The sequence below is a fragment of the Vicugna pacos genome, chromosome 4, assembly GCF_048564905.1.
Source record: "Vicugna pacos chromosome 4, VicPac4, whole genome shotgun sequence".
NCBI lineage: Eukaryota > Metazoa > Chordata > Mammalia > Artiodactyla > Camelidae > Vicugna > Vicugna pacos.
Window position 1 is genome coordinate 79,471,357 of NC_132990.1, and position 21,233 is coordinate 79,492,589.

General features: G+C 62.9%; 1 protein-coding gene across 2 annotated transcripts; it reads left to right on the forward strand.

Moving 5' to 3' along the window:
• Window positions 1-172: 172 nt before the first annotated feature.
• TRAF2 (TNF receptor associated factor 2) lies at window positions 173-20,295 on the forward strand. Of its 2 annotated transcripts, XR_012072372.1 has the most exons (12): window positions 173-472; window positions 7,329-7,545; window positions 8,060-8,138; window positions 8,353-8,451; window positions 11,940-12,101; window positions 12,983-13,057; window positions 14,657-14,731; window positions 16,087-16,434; window positions 16,928-17,105; window positions 18,207-18,355; window positions 18,949-19,600; window positions 19,696-20,295. XR_012072372.1 is itself a non-coding variant. In XM_072960543.1 (11 exons), the coding sequence occupies exons 2-11, from the start codon at window positions 7,358-7,360 to the stop codon at window positions 19,165-19,167; spliced, it is 1,572 nt and encodes a 523-aa protein (XP_072816644.1). In that variant the 5' UTR covers window positions 173-472; window positions 7,329-7,357; the 3' UTR covers window positions 19,168-20,295. The 2 variants fall into 2 exon arrangements, 1 of the variants encoding a protein (XP_072816644.1); XM_072960543.1 differs by having other exon boundaries at window positions 18,949-20,295.
• The last annotated feature ends 938 nt before the right edge of the window (window positions 20,296-21,233 follow it).

A 21,233-nucleotide genomic window follows, 5' to 3' on the forward strand; every position in this document is an offset into this window, starting at 1 on the left:
GTCTTGCTGCAAGAAGCCTGGAAACCCGGGAACTCTACAGGCGGGAAGCTACCCCACTCCCGGCGCGCTTTGCTCGGAAACAACCGGAGGGGTGACTTAAGTGCCCACGCCGCGGTAGCCCTGACCAATCGGCGCTCGCTGCGGCTTCTGCGCGCTTCTGGTAGGCTCTTGTGTCAGTCCGTTAGAAGTGCGGGCTCGAGATGGGAGGGGCAGGGGAGAAATCTGACCAGTCGGCGCCCGCTATGGCTTTCTGCGCGCACTTGGTAGGCTTTTGTGTCAGTCCGTCAGGAGGGCGGGCCCGAGGCAGGGGCGGGGGAGAAGTCTGGCCAACCGGCGCCCGCTGCGGCTCCCTGCGCGCTCCTGGTAGGTCCGCGCGTCAGTCCGTCAGGCGAGTTCAGGGGCGGGCCGGCGGCAGCGGCGGCGGCGGCGGCGGCGGCGGGCGGGCGAGTAGTTCCGGGCGCGCGGACCGTTGGTGAGTCTGGACGCTGGGGTCGGGTCGGGTCCGGTCGGGTCGGATCGCGAGTCGGGGTTGCTGGTCAGGGTAGAGGGGCGGGGGCGGCGGGGCGCGCGGCGCCGGGATGCAGGGCGAGGGCACGGCCGCCGCCGCCGCCGCCCGCGGGCCCGAGGGGATTTCTCGGAGCCGGAAACTGAAAGTCGGAGCGGGGCCGGCGCCGGAAAGTTCGCGAACGGCCGGGGCGTCCACGGCGTCCCGGGCCGGGGTCCGCGCGGTCCCCGCCCGCCGCCCGCTGCCCGCACGGAGCCTCGGCTGCAGCCCGCGGCCCCCACGCCTTCCTGCCGCGGGGGGCCTCCCCACCCGCTCGGGGTTGGACGGGCTCCCGGGCGGCCTGCCCTCGGGCTCGCCGGTTGTCCCTCTGCGCCCGGGGACTCGCCCGCGCCCACCCTGCAGTTCCCGGCCGCGGCCCCGAGCCGGTGGGGTGGGCGTCGGGGGGCCTGTCCGGCCTTTTTCGCGCGGGGGAGCCTGCGAGCGGGGCTGGGGCCGCCGCCCCTATGTCTGTGGGAGCCGCGTGCCTGTTCGATGCTGGACAGGAGCCCCGAGGTGGATGCGGAGAGGAAGATGAGGACACTGGTCGGAGCACCCGTGCCTCCGGGATCCGGAGAGTTGGCAGCTGCCCGGAGGGATGGAGCCGGGAGTGGGGCGACTCAGAAGGCTACTCTGCGGTCGGGGGGCCAGAGGCTCTCTGGAGGCACGGCGACTCATGATGGGCCGGGACAGTGGAGACCCGGGACAGCTGCGCTTGTGACAGCAGACGCTGCCCCCGGCCTCGAGTCCAGCAGAGCAGGGGGGCGTGCCAGGCCTGACTCCCAGCCCACAGCAGAGGCGCGCAGGCCACGCCTGGCCCTGCGTGACTCAGGGGCCACATGTCATCGGCCAGGACTGCGATGTTTAAGGACTCACAGTTCCTAGCTTTAGGTGGAGGTCCCAGCCAATCCGAAATTGCTGCTTGAGTTTTGGTTTTCTTCCTTCAACAGTTTTATTGCAGTCTAATTTACATACCGCAAAGTTCACTTTTGTTTGAATTTCAAACAAAAAAAAATTGTAAGAATCGCTTTTTTGAAGTCTTTTCTAAGGAGCAGAAGCTCCCTGAGCACTCAGTAGCAGTGTCGTCACACAATTGAGCAGCTGCCCTCTCTGCCTCCAGCCCTCAGCCTGGCCTCCCCCCACCTCCGTCCCCTCGCCTCGGCCTCTGCCTCCTGCGTAGCCCAGTCCGCTGAGGCTGCGGCTCCCAAAGGCAGGAGCTGGGAGTTGGGCCTCTGTGCCCTCTGGTCCTTTTGCCTGAAAGAGCCTGTGGGCGCCTCCTAACACACCGGGGTTGCGTGCACCACATGCCCTTCCAAGGTCACCCTGTGTCCTAGATCTCTGCCACCTGAGGCTGCGTTGTGCCGTGTGGCCCTGGTCCATGGACTGCATGGGGAGTCATGCCACCTCGGTCTCCCCAGCTCCACACGTGACCAATGGCAGGGGCCTGGAAACATCTGTGCGGAGCGACAGGTAGAGTGAAGGTCACGTGTGTGCCTCACTGGATTGCTCGCTCTGGGGAGACAGACAGGAATGTCGTTCCTCTGGGACCTGAAGGAACAGGTTGTTGCAGCAGTGGTTGTAACCTGCGGACCAGAGCACAGTCCAGGAAGAAAAGGCCTCTTGACTTTGCTTTGAGAGTCAGGTTTGGGCCTCTTCCTGGCAGTGGAAGATGCCAGCCCTCACCCCGCCAGCGTGGTCAGTGCCCCAGCAGGGACTGATCGCAGCCTGACAGGTGGGTTTCCTGGAGGGATGGTGAGCGCACAGGAGCAGGGGAGGAAAGTCCAGAGGAGAAAACCCGGAAAAATGACCCACGGGTCCCACAGGCCATGCCAAGAATGGGGTGCATGCCTTGTGCCTGTCCTGTGCTTGAGCCTGTCCTCCCCAAACACCTGGGCTGTGTGTCCAGAGGGAGGGCATGTCACTGTGCCACCGAGGGGCTGAGCCTTGGGGGTAGGGGCAGAGGCACGCTCAGGAGAAGCTGCCCCCTGGGTCTGGGCTGAGATGTGCCAGCTCTGAGCAGGCTTAGCAGAGTGGAGACCGAGCCCCTTCAGGTCCCCGCAGGTGTTGGAGATGGCATTTGGGGCAGGTGTTGTGGACTTCTGTGATTTGGGGAGGCGAATACGCAGCAGGGGTGGGAGGACGAGGCGGAGGGATGGGGTGCCTCAGGTGCCGGTTCCAGGACGGGCGCCCTGCTTGGAGTGGGGCGGGGCAGAAGGGCCAGACAGATGGTGTGGGAGTCAGCGGACCGCGGGAGTCCAGGGAGCAGAGGGCACTCCCGCAGCCCTGCCCAGGCCTGGCTCCCTCCTCCCCGCCCTCCCACTCCTGCCCCCAGGCCTGCAGTGCCTGGTACCAAGCAGAGCGGGGGTGGGGGTGCCCTCGCAGGAGGAGGGCTGGCATGGCTCCGTCTTGGCGAGGGCTGTCTCAGGAGGCCTTGCCCAGCGCGGGGACCCCAGGTGGAGCTGGGGATGGCAGAGCAGCCTGGAAGCCTTGAGGCCTGAGGGAGGAACCTGGGTCCTGGTCATGTATTGCGGGGCCTCAGCAGACCCCTGTGGTGAGCCAGGTCACGGTGGCAGTGGCCGGGGCCCGACCTGACCCGGCATCAAGCTGCAGATGCTTGTGGAGGGCAGAGCCGGTGGGCTTCCTGACTGGGTCGCGGTGGGCGCGAGGCGAGGCGGAGGCCTCGTGCTCGCTTACCTTCTCCCTGTTGCTAGCCCAGCTTTTAATGAGAGAAGCTGAATACGCTGATGGCTTCCGGAACCAGGCACCAGGCGCTGGCACTGTCAGGAAGGGGACGGCCAGGCGGGAACAGGTGCCGGCGTTACTGGGTAGCAGACTGCGTGCTGCCCCGCGTTGTCGCACCGGCCTTACCTGAGCTCCAGACGGCGCGGGCCGAAGCAGGAGTTCGGTGCCCAAGTGGGCCTCCAGGCCTCAGGGCCCATGCACAGCCAGGCAGCACGCGGGGGTTGTGACAGTGCCACCTCCCCTTCTGAGAATTAGTCACCGATGCCCACGCACCATGTCAAGGACGCTGGTGCCCCGCTGCCCGGTGGCCTCTGGCTCAGCCTTGGTCTCGATGATTTCCTGCAAGGACGGTCCTTCCCCCAGGTCCTCCGGCCCTGCACCCAGGTGGGGTCTCAGCTTGTGAAGGGGGCCTGCAGCCAAGAAAACGGCAGAGTGGCAGTGGGGTGCTGGGCGCCCCCACTCTCCTGGGGGGCGGAGGTGGGAGCTAGCTCCAGCCCCCGCTGGGGCAGGTCTTCTGTGTGAAAACCTGTGTTTGAAGTTGCCCTGCCGTTGTTAACGTTGTGAGGCAGGGTTACTCTGGATAAACACGTACCGTTTGCCATACGTAGGGATTTCACCATCTTTTTTGACTCTCCAGGAATAGAAAGTCCATCTTTTTCTTGTTAAAATGAGGTGTATGTGCAGCAGGGCGTGCGCGTCCTGAGCGTGTGGCTGGTGCCCTCCTGTCTCCGCACATGGTCATCCCAGCACCCTGGAAGGTCCCTCACCAACTTTGACCCTTCTCAGTGGAAAACTCCTGTTTGTCTACTCACGTTTCTGACTCCAAATGTCTTTCCACACCAATCAATTCTCCATTTCTTGGTGGACACCAGCTGGGTGTCCTCCAGTTTAATTCAGTTCTGGTACTGGCCACCGGAGTCAGCACAGACCCCTCACGTGGAGGACTTGGTCCCACAAGACTGCCCTACCCGCTTGAGGTGCCAGAGGCAGCACCTCCCGTGCTTCTGACCAACTGGCCACAAGCTGAGGGCTTCCGTGACCCCTCCTGCGGTTCAGTAATTTGCTGGAAGGGCTCACAGAACTTAAAGGAGTCCTGAGTAACAGCCAGATGAAGAGACACAGGGGCAGGTGTGGGGAAGGGCGCGACCTCCATGGCCCTCCAGCCCCCACCCTCCCAGCACCTCAGCGTGGTCACCCCAGGTGCTGCTGTGCAGGCCCCATCGTTTAGGGGCTTGTGGGGTCCCCACCATGAAGGCACGACTGATTAAATCACCAGCGATTAAGTCGCTCTGTCTCTCCTCCCCACTGGAGACAGGGGTGGCGGTGAGAGGGGCTCCCGTCCCCACCCCTCGGGAAGCCCCGGGGTTCAGGTGCTCGGTGTCGGGAGCCAGGAAGAAGACCACGTGTGTCCCGTGTCACACGTCACACCCCGGGCAGCTGCTGCCCCGGCTTCCGCTGTGTTAGACTTGCTTTGCCTGTCCTCATGCTTCACATATCAGACTGACTCGGCAAATCATCGTTCGTATTTGGTAGAAATGCCATTTTGACAAGATGTAAGTTGTATAAAGTTAGTGCGTTCACGTCTGGAGCATGTTTGGGGAGTGAATTAGGTGTGAGGTCGGGGCCGGGCTGTGGAAACACTTGTTCACACGCCCAGGTGAGTCTCTCTGAATGGATGGAGTTCGTATTTTTTACCATCTCAGCTGAGAGTCAGAATTTAGAAAATAAACTGAAGCTTGGAAGGGCCAGTAGGGGGTTTTGGTTCCAGACTGGAGGCTCAGAGCATCTGACCCTCCCCGTCTGTTCCCCTGAGTACGAAGGACAGCCACAGCCCTGTGTCATCTCAGGGGTGGATGTGTGTGGGCCCTGCAGAAGTTCAGAGAGGACCAGAGGCTCGCTGTGTCTTCCACAGTTTCGGCGGGCAGCAACGCTTTTGAGTCTCTGATGTTTTTCATCACAATTTTTAGGGCTGAAGTGTTTTTATGAGTGTGACTTGAATAAAACGTTCAAGGATTGAAACACTGAGACCTCCCAGGGTGTGGCAGGGGCACCGGCGGGCTGTCAGCATCTGACCGCCCTCCAGCCCCACCGCAGAGCCCCGCTGTGTGTGGGGGGGAGCCTTTCCGCTTTTCATCGCTCCAGAAGGAGATCACTTTTGTGGTTCTTTTACGTCCAACAGGAGTAAATGTCGATGGATTAATAAAATGCGCTCAGTGTGCGGCAGAAGCTGTGGTCCATCAGCCAAAAAGTGCTTCTCCCTGGCCAGCCCCCTTCAGGCGGGAAGTCAGGGTGGGACACGAACGTCTCTCCACACATCTGCTGGGAACAGTTTTTGAAACTGCCTGACAAGTGTCTCCCTGATCCTCACACCGTGTGAGGTTCATTTTTTATTTTGCCTTCTAGCCCTGCCCGTGTAAACAGGGCTGCAGTCAGAATCCTTTGCACTTTGTTTTCATCGTATTTAACATTTTATAACAGTTTTCACTTAAAGGAGGTGGCTTTTTTTTTAAGCTAGTGATACTTAAAAATAAAATCCTCTCTCTCATGTAGTTTAGAACCGTGGTTTTTAAACCACTTCATGGTTCATGAAGTCAGTTTAGTAGGATGATCAGAACAAAAGATGACAGGAACGTAGGGGGCCCTCACGCAGGCGGGAGCGCCTGCAGGGACCAGAGTTCCCGGGCACAGCCTGGCCGGGAGCTCGCGCTGGCCGGCGCTCTGAGCGCGTCACTGAGCACTCGGGACTTTCTGTTCACACCGTCCACCGAAAGGTCTTAATGATGGCACCTTGTAGTGCTCACACTCACACGTCCTGCGGGCTTGCAGGGATGGAGTCCCGAGTTGTCCAAGGGGTGGATGCATCCCAGGGACCAGGTGTGCGCACGTGTGAGGAGAGTGCGGGAGAGCAGACAGGTGTGCCCGCCCCGGGCAACCTGGGCACACGCCCCCTCTGTGGGGCGGCTGGACGCAAGGCTGTGGGTTGTGCAAACGCCCTGCACGTTGTGGGTGCCCTCGGAGTCAGGCCTCGTACGTGGCAGCACCACAGCTGTCAAAGCAGCCGGGCGCTGGTGCGCCGTCTGCGCTGTCCCGGGGTCAGGGCCGCTTGGGACAGTACACACGGCCTCCTGCGTGTCGTCGCTGCCCAGGCAGACAGACCCCTGTCCCCTTCATTCCTTCCTGGCTTGAGCATGCACAGATCCCTGAGCAGACGTGTGGGGTGCCCCGGGGTGCCCTCCAGAGTATCTCTGAGGTGACTGTTTTGCATTGGGGGCTGCTAGACGCTCGTCCTTTTTCCAGGGTCAGTGGGTACAGTTTCTTTAACTTTTTTGGGGGGAGGGTCAGGCTTATTTGTCTTCACAGTGTATCTTTAATGGAGATGCTGGGTGTAGAACCCAGGACCTTGTGTGTGCTAAGCACGCGCTCTACTGCTGAGCTATACCCATCTTTTGCTTTTCAAGATTGTGGGTGATGAACAAGTCTCTGAACCCGCTCCCCCTACTCGCCCAGCCCAGTTACCTTGCCTTGGGGCCTTTCCAGGGCCTGGTGGATGGCAGAGGGTGGCTCTGAAGTGAGAGGGACACTGGCTGCGGGGATGGGTGAGGAGCAGTGGCAGGAAGCAGGCTGCGCCCCGATCTCAGGGCTGCCAGGTGGGAAAGGGAAGGTCCTGCCAGGCCAGTGTGTCGCTCACTGAGTGGCCTCTGGGACAGACAGGTGCAGGGATCCCGGACCGTGACCGCAGTCAGGGGCAGGCTCGTGCCGAGTCTGCGGGTCACGGCAGGCTGGCCGGGGCACAGAGGCCCGGGCTGGATGGCCTTGAGCGCAGCCCGCCGGTCCCAGGGCTGCGGTGGGCATGTGGGTGCCTGCTTGGCGACGCAGGCAGGCCGCCCCGGCTGTGCCTTGCTTCCTGGACTTGTAGCAGTAGATTGGACTAGCTCTGCAGAGTGTCGGCTTGATGGCCCAGACCCCCACCCAGGCAGGGTTCCCGGAGGGCTCTCTGGAGCCAGCACCCACGGGCCCTGCGGTGACACGCTGTCCTCTCCCATAGGGCTTGGCGGTTCGCGGGCCGCGGCGCTAATGGCTGCAGCCAGCGTGACCCCTCCCGGCTCCCTCGACCTGCTGCAGCCCGGCTTCTCAAAGGCCCTCCTGGGGACCAGGCTGGAGGACAAGTACCTGTGCTCGGCCTGCAAGAACGTCCTGCGCAGGCCCTTCCAGGCGCAGTGCGGCCACCGCTACTGCTCCTGCTGCCTGACCAGCATCCTGAGGTAGGCGGCGCTGTGGGTGGGCAGATGGGGGCCGTGTGGACGGCCTGCTCCGGGGGTGGGGCGTGATGAGGCATCTTGTGAAGGTCAGTTTCCCTGCTCCTTATTTTGTTTTTAGTTAAAAAAATTTTTTGTTGGAGGGAGGTAATTAGGTTTATTTATTCTTAGAGGAGGTACTGGGGATTGAACCCAGGACCTTATGCATGCTAAGCACCTGCTCTACCACTTGAGCTGTACCCTCCCCCCTCCTCATTTTTAACATGGGAATGGACAGTGTGAGGTGCCCTGTGACTCCTGCTCCCGTTGTGCTGGCCGTGTGAGTCCCCAAGTCCCCCAGAGGGCCCGCCTGGCGAGTGGCAGCCGAAGGGCCGGGAGGCGGGCCCTGGCCCGGCCCTGGGCCTCCACCTTCGCGGGGCACCCAGACGGAGGGAGAGCTCCGTGCTCGCTGTCTGCCGGCGGCCAATGAGCCCCGATCCGTAGCTCGGCCGGGCCTCACAGCGGGACCGCCCCCCCCCAGCTCCGGGCCCCAGAACTGTGCTGCCTGCGTGCACGAGGGCATATACGAGGACGGCGTCTCTATCCTGGAGAGCAGCTCGGTGAGTGCGCCGGCGAGTGCGCCGGCGGCGGTGGGCTGGGCAGAGCGCTCCTTTCCCTGAGTAGTGCTGACGGAGCAAAGTGGCTGGGGCGACTGGGCTCCGCAAGGTCGCGTGGAGAGGCCACCCAGTCCAGCCCGATGGCTGGTGGGGTGGGGCGCAGGGTGGGCGACGGGGGACAGGGAGGAGGCTGACCTGCAGGGACGCTCTCCCCCAGGCCTTCCCAGACAATGCCGCCCGCAGGGAGGTGGAGAGCCTGCCAGCCGTCTGTCCCAGCGACGGCTGCACCTGGAAGGGGACCCTGAAAGAATACGAGGTAGGGGCCGCCCTGCGCCCACCGGCCTCCTGGGGCTGCCCCCCCCCCAGAGCCATCTGACGTTGTGGAAGAGGGTGCAGGTCCCCTTAGACCCTGGAGCCGACCCCGTGGGGCTGGGCGCTGTGGCCTGGGGCTCAGTACTCCCCACTCCAAGTCACTGCGTGGCGTCGGGGCAGGGAGGGCAGCGCGGGCCGGGCCCTGGCGTGGGCCCTGAGAGCGCCGTTTGCCTTCGGGAAACTAGCTTTCTCGCTGGTAGGATTTTGTGTGGTCTTCAGACGAGGGCTTTCCTCTCTTGGATGGTGTTGACACTGGAAGGTGCAGAAGTGACCTGCACACCGTCCTGCGGTCACGGGAAGGTGCCCCTGGCCAGCGACAGGCAGTGGCTGCCGTGCGTTCTCATGCGACTGGTCCCCCTGCCAGGCGAGGCTGCCTGGCCCCTGTGTCAGCACCCGGGCACTTCTGTGTGATTGGCTTCCGGCGGCTGGACCTTGGGCATGGAGGCCGCGAGTTGCCAGAGCCTGCTTGGGAGGCTGGCCGCTGGCTCTACTGATGAACAAGTGCCCTTTAAAAGTGACATCTCCAAGGTGCTTGTGCACAAGTGTCCCCAGCAGCACTGTTCCCAGTAGCCGAGTGCCCACCAGCTGGGGACTGGATGAACGAGATGTGGGCTGGTCACTCCGTGGAACCGTATTCAGTCTTGAAAAGGAAGGAGCTCACAGGCTACAGTGAGGACGGACCTGGAGGACGTCATGCTGAGCGAAGGGGGCCTGACACAGAAGGACCGGTCCTGTGGGGTCCACCCCTGTGAGGGTCGTAGAGGAGTCAAACCCATGGAGACAGGAAGTGGAGTGGGGCCCTCGGGGCTGGGGGCCTGTGTTCAGAGGAATGGGGCCCTTACAGTGCGGAGGCTTCCTTGCCGTCCAGTGCAGCCCCGGTTGGCAAGGCTGGCAGGGCTGTTTGTGTGGGACCCCAGCTCTCCTACGCCCAGAGCTGCCCCAGCCACGGAGAAGGCTCCCTGCCGTGGGGTGGGCACTGGCCTGTGACTGAGTCCTGACCCCAGGGGAGGGCCTGTGGGTCTGCAGTTGGGGTCCTGGGTTCCTGGCAGGCGTCTCCCTTTGTGCTCCCAGCCGTGTGCACTGAGCGTCCCTTGACCACCTCGGCTCTCAGCTGCATTTTGGCTGGAGAACCTGAGGCTGTGTCTGGGAGGAGCCTCTGTGGGCTGGATGGGAACCTGTGCTTTCCTCTGATAGGCGCTGGGGCCTGGAAGCGGAGCAGCTCTGGGCTCCTGCGCCCTTTCCATTCCCTTCCTGGGAGCGGGGCGTCTGAGTCCGTGGACAGAGGCCTTGATGGCCCAGGGGCCACCGTGCTGCCCAGGGGCAGGCAGGTGACGTTGAACAGAGGGCGGACCTGGGGTAGGGTCTCTCATGGGAGGGTGGGGAGCCCCTCAGGCTGTCAATGGGACTGAAAGACCCCTGGGGATGGGTGGGGTGACCCCCCCCCCCGATTCCTCCAGCATTCCTGCCGCCTCCAGGCTGGTGGTGCTAGTGGCGGCTCTGTGGTTCTTGGTGGGGGGGTGCAGGCACGCAGGCTGGAAAGTCCCTGGCTGCGCCTGAGCTCAGGAAAGTCCCTGGGAGGGCGCTCTGGTCACGTGGGGGCGGCACTGCTCCGGCTGCCGCAGCCCCTGATGTGTTGATAAACCTCTCCCGGCTGTAAAGGTTACCGGCTGGGGTGAGAGTGGCCACCTTGACATGATGGTGGCCCCACTCTCAGCTCTGAGCCGGCACGTCCGTCCTTTGGGTTGCTCATAATTGGGGCGGTGCTGGGTAAGGCTGGTGCTGGGGCCGAGCTGTTGAAAGTGTGGAAAGATGGGGAAAATCCTGCTTAGTCTTTGAATAAGTTTTTCCTCTGCAGTGATGTCTAGTGTTTCTAAGAACTCGGTGATTAAAAACTCCAGTTCAGTTAAAGGTTGTTTATGGAGAAGCTGCCCAGTCGTCATAGCAGCCCCAGGGCTGCTCTTCTGGGAGAGAGGAGCCAGGCTGCAGTGGAAGGAGCAGCAGGGGGACGGGCCTCTCTTCCGGGCTTTGGGGCTTCAGGGGTGGTGGCCTGGCCGGCTGGGAGGGAAGGAGGAAGGGAGGGCCAGGTTATGGGGAATTGCAGCTGCAGGATGAGCAGAGTCGGGTGCTGGGTCCCCCACACGTCCCAGGGAACCAGAGTGAAAATGCTTAGGCGTTTAGTTTGAACTCTGGTTGAATAAATACTGATGTCTCTGCTCTAAGCGACCTGGCGGGAGTGGGAGCTGAGGGGCTCATCCTGCCCCATGTCCAAACCCGGGGCAACTGGAGCGTCCTGGGTGTCAGATGCGCAGGGTGAACGTGAGCGGTGCGGGCTGGGTGGTTGGGGTGGCCCACGCCCCTCACTTTCCAGTCTTTGTTCAGCTGCCCGCCGCTCACCCGCCAGCGCCTTCGTATGCTTTAATCAGGTCCATGTAGCCAAGTATAGTTTTTGCTCCACAAGCCATGGCCATTTTTGAGACTCCTCTCTGGTTCGCGTTGGTATCTGTTACGTACTCAGTGTGGCCAGGCCAGAGCCCTGTCTGCTGGGAGATTGTGGGTGCCCCGGGGCTCCAGGGAGGCTGTGCTCAGGCTGAGTGTTGGTGGGGTCCCGGGGGCCAGGCCACAAACAGACCTTCGTCTCCTGTTCCTCGCTCTCCACCGCGCCCTCTGTTTCCGGAGGGTTGTAGAACTTTGGTCCCCTCGCTCCCTGGCCCTTGGCTCCTGCGTATCCAAGCCCCACCCTTTCTCACCTCCTAGCCCGCCACCTCCCACCTTCCCCGCTCATGCACTGGCCACTCAGGGCCGCAGAAGCAGTGCATTGCCAGCTCTGGGCAGTGAAGCAGCAGCCACGGACGTGGCTGCATTCGGATCTAGGTCTGTATCCCCGACTCGCGAGCTAAGCCTCCCAAGCTGAGCATCAGCCCGTGGCTGGGAGGAGTCAGCACCCTCGCGCTCCTCCCTCCCAGGCCTTGCCCGACCGTCCCAGAGAGCCCCAGGCTTGGGACCCTGCCTCCTGAGGTGTGCCCTGCCCGCCTCAGCTCCAGGAGGGCTGGGCTCCCCCTGGCTCAGCACTCTCAGCCTGGCGTGGGGACCCGAGGCTCCTTAGCTTCCTTCTGCTTCTCACTGCGGCCCCCACGGTGTCACTCCTCTGCCCTCTGTCCACTTAGAACCTGCTCCCTCTGCTCTCGCCTCTGCAGCTCGTCCCCACCCTCTGGTGGCCCCTTCACTGTCCCCTGTGTGTCCTGTGGGTGGGGTGCACCCAAGTGGATGTGGCCCTGATCCCTGACCCAGAGCGGGGGTACTGGAGTGGGGGCGGCACGTGGCTGACTGGGGACCCGCAATCCAGCACTGAGGATGAACCCGGGGCCTTGCAGGCTCAGCGGTGGCCTGAGTCCTGCGTGCGCTCTGTCAATGCCTTGCTCCTTTTGTTGCCAGAGCTGCCACGAGGGCCACTGCCCATTCATGCTGACCGAGTGCCCAGCGTGCAAGGGCCTGGTCCGTCTTGGCGAGAAGGAGCAGCACCTGGAGCACGAGTGTCCGGAGAGGAGCCTCACCTGCAGGCACTGCAGGGCGCCCTGCTGCTCGGCCGACGTGAGGGTGAGGGCCAGGGGCCTCGGCCTGCCCCCAGGGGAGCTGGGTTGGGCCGAGGGCAGGGCCAGCCACTCTCCGAGGCTGTCGGTGTTGGAGGAGCTGTCGCGCAGTGGGTGGCGGCACAAGGCCATGTCACCCACATCACGCTTTCTCTCTCATGCCGCCTTCGCCATGTGCCTGGCTGCCTCGGGCCTCCCTCGGCTCACACAGAACCAGCCCCAGACGTGAGGCTTCATCCGAAAACTCTTCAGAGTGTGTTTCTCAGGCATTGTGGGTGGGGTGTACATCCGTGGAGCTGTCACATGTTACTGTCACGCCTGGAATTTCATGTGCTTCCTGAGGTGGCGGCTCACGTGGTGCCCACGTTTTTGGCATCTGTCTGTTGACTTGGTGCATCAGGACCCAGACACCCACTGCTCCCCCACTGTCTGCAGATCTCCATCTTCAGTGGTTCCCCGTGGGTGTCTTTTTTTCCTTTTCTTTAATCTGTTGAAGAAGCTGGGTCATTCTGCACTTGGCCAGTTGGGTCCCGAGGTGTCTTTTACACCCGTGAAGCGTCAGATCTGGAGAGAGCTGGGCCCAGCCCATCAGGGAGCCCGCCCTGCGCACCTCATGAGGCCCCTCCTGGAGACCTTGGCTGCTCAGGTGCCCCACCACTGACACTGTGCCTCCTGAGGTTCCTTCCTCAGGCCAGGCCGGCGCTCCCCGTCTGCCTGGCTCTGCTGTGCGAGAGTGGAGCGGCAAGGTCCCAGGGCCCTGCCAGATGAGGGAATGCCCTCAACCTGCAGCCCCCCGGTGCCAAGCCGTCTCAGAGCACCGGGGATGGGCGCTGGCCCTCGCATCACACGGCCGCCTCGGGCTCCAACACACCCACGTGTCTCTTGCAGGCTCACCACCAGGTCTGCCCCAAGTTCCCCTTGACCTGCGATGGCTGCGGCAAGAAGAAGATCTTGCGTGAGAGAGTGAGTGGTCCCTGCAGACCGATGAGGCACCTACAGGATGGCCCACGGCTCCAGCAGTTTGGGGGGAGGTGTCATAGGAGTCACCCGTGGGTGAAAGGTGGCCGAGCTGGGGAGAGGGGGTGGTGGCGGGGTTCCCTTCGCCTCTTCCTGCCCCCACCCCCTCGCCTGGCACCGCCTCCCGCCTGAAATGCTTGGCCTCCGGGAGCTGGAGTCTGGTCCCTGCCAAGTTTGTTAGCGCGCGCGCGCGCGTGTGTGTAGCCATTGGTGCTGCAGGACGTCCATCTGTGGTGGTGGCGTGGGGCGCATCTAGCGTCCCGCTGGGTGATAGCTTCACGGGCATGGCCCCTGCGTCACTCTTGACTCTCCAGGAGTTCATTCCGTGGTGACCGGTGTCCCTCCAGCCCTTGGCGCTCTGGGAGGATGTTCCTCATGCAGCCTGTTTGAAGCCCAGCCCAGCGGCCTTTTCTCAGGAGAGGCAGCTGTCAGCATCCGACGAAGCTCGTTTCTTTCCTTTTGTTTTGAGCTCTTAAGATTGCTCCTTAAAGAGTAATTGTCGGGTAGGTTGTCAGATGGTTACAGCCCTCCACGGTGAAGAGTAGGAAAAGGGCGCGTCTGAGCAGTTGGGGAGGCGCGCGGCCCGAGTGGAGCTCGGGGCTCCGGGACCCGTGCGTCGGCAGGGAGACGCCGTGCCCGACCCACCGCGGGCCCCCACACGTGGGCGCGCCCGGTGTCCAGGCTGGGCTCCGTGGGCGTTTCTCAAGGTGTGCCTGTGACTGAGGGCTTTCTGGCCTAAATTTCATCCGTCTCTCCTGCCGGGACCCATTCGTGCCCCTGCCTGCTTGTTGGCATGGCTCCCGGCCTCTTTTTTCTCTCTGCTTGGAGCTCTGTGTGTGTCGGGGGTTCAGCCTTGTATTTTACTGAGTGGTATTTTTGCTTCGTTTCTGTTTTGTTATGGGGAACGGTTCAAGATTTTTTTCATTGTTTCTGGATTTTGACCCAGAGTTGAGCCTGTCTTTCCTGCGAGTGTAGGTCTGATTTTCTCACATTTGACATCCTTGGCAGGTAGAGGCCAGTGGCTGCTCGTCCGCTTCCCCCTACTTCTGACAGTGTCTGTCTGTCTGCACTGGCCATGGTGTGACCGGGTCAGAACCAAGTGTCCGTGTGGCTGGCTGCCATCTGGTCTCGTGTTCTGCTCTGTTGGTCTTGGTGTCGTGGGCCAGCAGGCCCGTGGTGGGTGTCTGCCCCCGCGTCACGCCGCTCCTCATGCCGGGCTTGGTTGGAGGCCCAGGCTGGCAGCCCCAGGGCCCCAGGTGTCAAACTCACCTGTGAGGGATGAGACGCAGGTTCCTCTCTGGGACAGGCACGGGACAGGGTCTCCAAGGGCATTTGAAATGGCCTGCATGTGTGAGGCTCTCAGTCTGCAGATGCCCGGGCTGTCAGCCCGCTTCGAACCACACGCGCGCACCCAAGCACGTGCATATATGTTACATGCGTGAGCGTGTGCGTGTGCACCGCTGCTTTGGGAACAGGTGGTTGGGTTTTAGGAGGGGTGAGTGACTGGAACAGAGAAGTGATGGCGGTTGACATCAGGCCCTTTAGTTTCAGGACCACGTCAGGACATGTGGCAAATGCCGAGTCCCGTGCAGATTCCACGCTGTTGGCTGCCCCGAGATGGTGAGTCTGGTTCTGGTGGGGCTCTTGGGGCTGGGTGGGCGCTGAGTCGGTCCCCTGGGAGCTCCCGGTTCCTGAGCAGAGGTTGGCAGACATGACCGCATCCTCCTGGACACAGTCTTCACTCCACCCCCAGCCTGGCCCTCGGGTGGGTTCTGTCCACTCATCCTCCAGGTGGTCCAGGTGGTCTCTGGTGCCTGGCTTGGCCACCTCAGCTGCAGAGGACGCCCAGCACACCGTGCGCCTCCCTGAGGTCTAGTGATGCCCTCCTCTGCCCAGTCCTCCCACCTCCCTCAAGAGAGCCCCTTAGCTCACCCAGCTGCTCCAGCCAGAAGCCCATTGGTCGTTCTGGACCCTTCCCCTGTGTGTCCCATGTCACGTTCAGTCTGCCTGCAGACAGGTCCCAGACCCTCCTGGCCCACTGCCTCACCTCTGGCCTGCGTGGCCTTCCTGCGTGGTGTGTCCCGGCTGTCTCTGTCCTCGCTCCTCTGCCGGTCCCCAGCCTGGTCGTCCTCCAGGGCACTGACCTTCCCAGGGCCTTGACCCGCCTCCCGAGTGCATGCTCACCAGGCAGCCGCCTGTCCACCTGGCCCTTGCCCTCCTTCCCTGGACTGTTCATCGCCCCCGAGGGCTGCCCAGAAAGACTGGCACATGGCCTCTGCCCCAGCAATACCCCAGTGGCGTTTCCAGTGCCAGCAGTCCTGGCGGTGTTGTCACTTGGTGACCTGACACTTGGCTACAGTGTCTTGCTTTGTTTTCTCTGCGGATGGTGAATATGGCCAGTGCCCCTCCTTTCCCTTGGTCAGTGTTTGACCTCCTGCTTCTGGGCATTGCGGTGCTGGTCACGTGTCCGGTCCCACGGAGGGCAGGTCATGGACCTTGTTGACCTACCTTCCACGTCAGCGTCCAGTGGTCCCAGGTGGTCCCAGATGCTCTGAGCACTTTGCCTCTTGAGGTTCCTTACTTTCTTCCTTCAGATTTTCTGAGACTCTCTGACTTTTTCAGACTTGTTGTGGAGGCTTAGAAGAGACTGGGCTGCCAAGTCAGATCTGTACAACAAGGACTGTTTGAGGAAGATGCGTTTCACCCCCTCCCCCTTGCCCCCAGCCGTGGGCAGCTTTTGTAATGGCACGTTCCTCCCTGTCAACCTGCAGTGTCGGGAGGTTTGCTTTCCAAACACGATTGAGTTCAGGGACACGCGAGATGCTGGCAGGTAGACGTGCTGGAGAAGTCACTCCCCGTATCCTCCTCGCTTTCTGGGTGCTTGGTGCCTGCTGAGGGCCACGACCCCTCAGGGGTCCCTGGGTCAGGGCTGAACGCAGCACAGTGTCGCGAGCCTCTCCTTCCTGCCTCCCCAGGTGGAGGGCGAACAGCAGCAGGAGCATGAGGCGCAGCATCTCCGCGAGCACCTGTCCATGCTGCTGGGCGCCCTCCTGGAGGCCGGGCCCCGCCCCGGAAACGGCCGCCCCCTCCTCGGCCAGGGCGAGCAGGGTGGCTGGGACGCCATCACGCTGGGCCCGGGGATGGGGCTCTCCGCGGCCGCAGAGCTACTGCAGAGGTGCGAGGCCCTGGAGCGTAAGACGGCTACCTTTGAGAACATCGTCTGCGTGCTGAACCGGGAGGTGGAGAGGGTGGCCGTGACCGCTGAGGCCTGTGGTCGGCAGCACCGGCTGGACCAGGACCGGATCGAAGCCCTGAGTAACAAGGTTGGTGCCCAGGGGCGGGGGGCGCTTGCCTGCGGTGCCCGGGCCCCGTCAGGCAGGTGCCTGGGCTCGGGGCTTCAGAGCAGCGCCTGGGTTTCCAGCACGCTCTCCGTGCTCTGCTGTGCCTCTTGTGTCTGAGCGGAGCCCCTCTCTGAGCCCCGTTTCCTGAGGGACCCGACTCGGGCCTAGACAGGCTGCCAGTGGAGCCTCTTCTCCAACCTGGGGGCAGATGTAGCGGTGGGGATGTGCCTCGGGCTTTGTGTGGGTCCTGTGAGCGAGTTTCCTTGTGAGGTTGAGGGTCTTGTGGGTGTGGAGCTGATCTGAGAGAAACTGAACCAGGGGAAGGCTGGGGCGCTGGGAGAGGCCCTCCCTTCCTTTGGCAGACTTGGGGGGAGGTGGGCGCACCCACAGTCCTGCGAGACAGGAGGTGGTCTCCGTGGAGGCCCTGTCTGGCCCGTTGCCCAGCAGGCATGTCCTCACGGCCCTGGTGCTGCAGGTGCAGCAGCTCGAGAGGAGCATTGGCCTGAAGGACCTGGCGATGGCCGACCTGGAGCAGAAGGTCCACGAGATGGAGGCATCCACCTTCGATGGAGTGTTCATCTGGAAGATCTCTGACTTCGCCAGGAAGCGCCAGGAAGCTGTGGCGGGCCGCACGCCTGCTATCTTCTCCCCAGGTGCCATTCTGGAACTTGTCCCCCTACGCTGGGTGCCCCGGACACCGTGTCCCCCAGGCTAGAGTCTGCCTCCTGCTGAGGCCAGGAGCAGCTGCGCCTCTGAGAGGGTGAGGGGTGACAAGTCCCCCAGGCCGGGCCCTCCCAGCGAGCCGGCCTCCCCTCAGCGCCCCCCGGCTGTGGGGCCACAGGCGGAGTGATGGGGACCAGGAGGAGGACAGCTGGGCGAGGCTCACGTGCTGCCGTTTCTCAGCCTCTCTCGTCCCTGACTGTCGGGGGCGCTCGGGGGGTTTTCTCAGGGCACTTCTGCAGAGGGGGCCCCTGCCTTCCTGCCAGTCCCTCCCCCGGCGCCCCCAGTGAGGCCCTCACTGTGTGCACGGCGGCCGTCTGGCCGTTGTCTTCCCTGCTCACGCCTCCCCGGTGGTGGACCCCGCGGTCGGTGGGCTGTGCACACGTGCCCTTCATTCTAGTGAACCTGCTGTTGGAGTCGCATGTCCCAAGTCTGGCTGAGTGGGTGCAGGCGCTCCTCCTGTGTGACTTGATGGGGCAGGAAGGGAGGGTCCGGGTGGGCAGGGGCCTCTGCTTTGGCAGAGGCTGCCTGGCCTGGCCTGCCTGGCGCATCTCGGGTGCGAACTTGGGCTGCAGGGCCCTGAGGGGAGGTGGGCTGCGGAGGTGCCGCCGGAAAGCAGTCAGAAATGCGGTCTGTAGGCCGCCTGCCCGCGGGGTCGTGTCTTGTTACTTAAGAGGCAGCTGTCACGGTGTTTGGCAGTTGCTTCTCTCCGCACCCTGTTGGATGTCCGGTGTGTCTGGGCTGGGCCTGGGCCGACACGGCCCCTTTGCCCAGAGCCCCAGCCGGTGGTGCTGACCTGCCATCCTGGCGGCCCTGCAGCTCTGGCTCGCAGCTGACAGCACGGCCAGTGTGGCAAATAGGCAGGGGTTTTAAAGTGCTGCTGCTGATCGTGACTTTTCTTTCCGAAAGAAACTTGTTTTCACTAGCAACCAACTTTGCACACCTGGAGGGAAAAGGCCCCTTCCAGTGTGTGCCCGGGGCGGTGGCGGGCAGGCCAAGCCTGCAGGCAGGGCTCACCGGTGCCTCCCCCGCAGCCTTCTACACGAGCAGGTACGGCTACAAGATGTGCTTGCGCGCCTACCTGAACGGGGACGGCACGGGGCGCGGGACGCACCTGTCTCTCTTCTTCGTGCTGATGAAGGGCCCCAACGACGCTCTCCTGCGGTGGCCCTTCAACCAGAAGGTGCGCGAGGCTGGGGGCACCTGGGAGGCCCTCAGGGTGGCAGGTGTGGGGCAGGCACTCAGGCTCTGGAGTCACCACGGTGGAGGGCTAGGGCGGCCCCGTTTCTCCGGCCACACCGCCAGGCCGGCTACTGGCCTCACAGCCGTCAGGACCAGCAGTCAGAAGTGACCCCTAGAGACTGTTTTAAAGGAGGGAGCCGTTACCTGAGGGCGCAGCCGTATCCCTTGGAAAGCGGAGCCACTGGGGTGGGGGCTGGTGCTCCAGGGACCAGGGCAGCCGGACGCTGTGACATTGCAGAGCACGAGCCGAGCCCCGCCTCTCCCTGAGGAGTGCTGCCCAGGGGGTGGTTGGGGGGCGGCTGTGTGAGCCCGTTGGTGAGAGAACATCATCAGTCGGGTGTTGTTAAGAAAAAGCACAGGTGAACGCAGGGCTGTGGTGCTGGGTGTCAGCTCGGGTCCCTGGCGTCAGCGCACAGAAAGCACCAGAACAGGTGCAGGTTGCCGGACAGGGGCTGACGCCGTGGTCCCAGCACGCAGCAGCCGAGGGGCTTCCCTGCGCGGGCCGGCTGGGGCTCACTGGTGCTGTCCTCCCAGGTGACTCTGATGCTGCTCGACCAGAACAACCGGGAGCACGTGATCGATGCCTTCAGGCCCGACGTGACCTCGTCCTCTTTCCAGAGGCCGGTCAGTGACATGAACATCGCCAGCGGCTGCCCGCTCTTCTGCCCCATCTCCAAGATGGAGGCCAAGAGCTCCTACGTGCGTGACGACGCCATCTTCATCAAGGCCATCGTGGACCTGACGGGGCTGTAGCCACTTCCCCTGCTCGGGGCCATGGCTCAGGAAGGGGCCAGTGCACTGGGCCCGCGCCTCGCTGCGGGCGGGCGGGCGCCCGCCGAGTTCATGTCCTCCTGGGAAGGGGCTGCCTCCCAGGAGAGGGCCCAGCCCCGGGCTGCGGGAGGCGGGCCGAGGGCCTGCGTGCGCCTCCGGCAGGCGGTCAGTGCGGGCGCTCAGTGCGCTCGGGGTGCCGCAGGGGCTGCCAGGGCCGGTGAGCGGAGGGAGGTGGGCAGCCCCCCGGCCACAGTGAGGGGCCTGTGGAGAGAGGGACAGTCTCAGGCCTGGCTGCCAACCAGGCCAGGCCACCGTGGGGGAGGGCGCCTCGAGTCCTTGGCCCGGCAGCACACGGGGCCGCATTCAGCCCCACCAGGCGTGGAGAAGGCGTCACTAAAACCCTGAAATCCCTGTGGTGAGTGGTGTCTGGTTGGCTCTGGCCTGGGCGGTGGGGACCCTGGCAGGGCCGCCTGGCTTCCTGCCCTCCACACCCCTGCTGTGTTTCCCCAGCTCCCTGAGCAGTGACGTGGGTTCCCAGACGCTCCACGCTCGCTCCCGCGGGCCTTGGTGAAATCGGCCTTCTCTCTCCTGGAGCTGTTCGCTGGGCGCTCTTCATCCCTCAGGCCCTCCTAGGGGCTGTCTTTGCAGCAGGGCCACGTGTGCGCCCCCCATTTTGGCCTGCCCGTCCCTTCATGCAGGGACCCCCTGGGCCTAGGAGAATGGCCAGTGGCTTCAGCTGCATTTGGGGACCTGACGAGGGCTGCTGCTCCAGGACAGGGAGCCCCTGACTTGCAGGCAGCGCCCTGAGCTCAGAGGCTCTGCTGGGCCCGGGCTGGGTCTTGGCTGGGGGTGTGGGGCGGGTGCAGCTCCACTCAGGTGCTGGCCAGCAGCTGTCCCCACCGGTCACACTGGTGACCAGGAGGGAGCGACTCCAGAGTCTGGGGTCTTCCCCTCGACGTCAGTCACTTCTCTATTTTGAGGAGTTAGGCGTAGAAACGCACGGAGAACGGTGAAAAAGCTCCGTGTGTCCACCTCCCGGAACTAACAGTTGTGCACATTTTGAATCATGTACGTATTTTAATTAAAAAGAAACGTTGCAGGAAAGTTGAAGTCCTTTCACCCCCTTTCCGTTGTCTCACCTAAGCTGCCCACGGCACCGTCCTCACAGGGTTCTGAGCTGTAATTTTTGTTTCTGTACGTCTTGGCGGGCACTCGTAAGACGTGCGTATCTGTGAGCCGACTGGGTCTCGTACACCGAGTTCCCTGCAGGCAGCTCCCCCTCCACTTTGTAAAGCCTGGCGTGTTGGCATCCGGCTTGTCACCTCCCTCCATGTCCCCACCCCAGCGCAGACCTCCCTGAGGAGGAGTGTTCCCAGCACTGCAGGCTGCCTGCTCCCCCGGGACCCCTGTGGGGGCGGGTCCCGTGCGTCTCCTGGTGGAGTCCCCACTGTTCCCGGGACCTGGGCCTGGAGCGTGTCTTGAACTGTGTGGAGGTGTGTGCAGAGGTGGGAGCCTCGTACCATCGGCGCTGGGCCCTCTCCTTTGTCAACAGTGCTGCCGCCGACCGCGTGTTCCAGAAACCCTAACCTTCCCCAGGCTTGAAAAACACTGTTCTGATGGTTTTAAAGTTTTGTTTTTAACGTTCTGGGTTTTTACATTGGAAATGTATTTGTGTAATGGTGTTTGTGCACACGTGTGTATACGTATATATGTATATGTATAGATGCATGTATTTTCCATTAGGTCAGTCCAGGTTAGACCAAGGAGATGAGTGAGTGTTTTTCCTTACCCTTAAAATGAAACTGCAGTGAAGTGAGAGGAGTAGCAAGGTGCTCACCCGCGGAGGGGCTGGGGGGAGGGCGGCCCCGGGAGGGAGGCTCGGGGACTGCAGACAGTGGGGGGGTCCTCCATCTAGGGGGCTCGCAGAGGCATCACAGAGGCATCGTGATGCGCAGGAGGGCAGGGTCAGGGTTCGGGAGGAGGGAGCAGAGTCTCCACCCGGATCTGCGGGGGCCACCCCTCTCCCCTCACTGGGAGCTGCCATGGAG

Excerpts from the sequence above, each read along its gene's own strand:
- TRAF2 (XM_072960543.1), top strand. The coding sequence starts at position 7,358 with ATGGCTGCAGCCAGCGTGACCCCTCCCGGCTCCCTCGACCTGCTGCAG. Across the intron at positions 8,452-11,939 it reads GGACCCTGAAAGAATACGAG|AGCTGCCACGAGGGCCACTG; the intron begins GTAGGGGCCGCC and ends TTTTGTTGCCAG. Across the intron at positions 16,435-16,927 it reads TCGAAGCCCTGAGTAACAAG|GTGCAGCAGCTCGAGAGGAG; the intron begins GTTGGTGCCCAG and ends CTGGTGCTGCAG.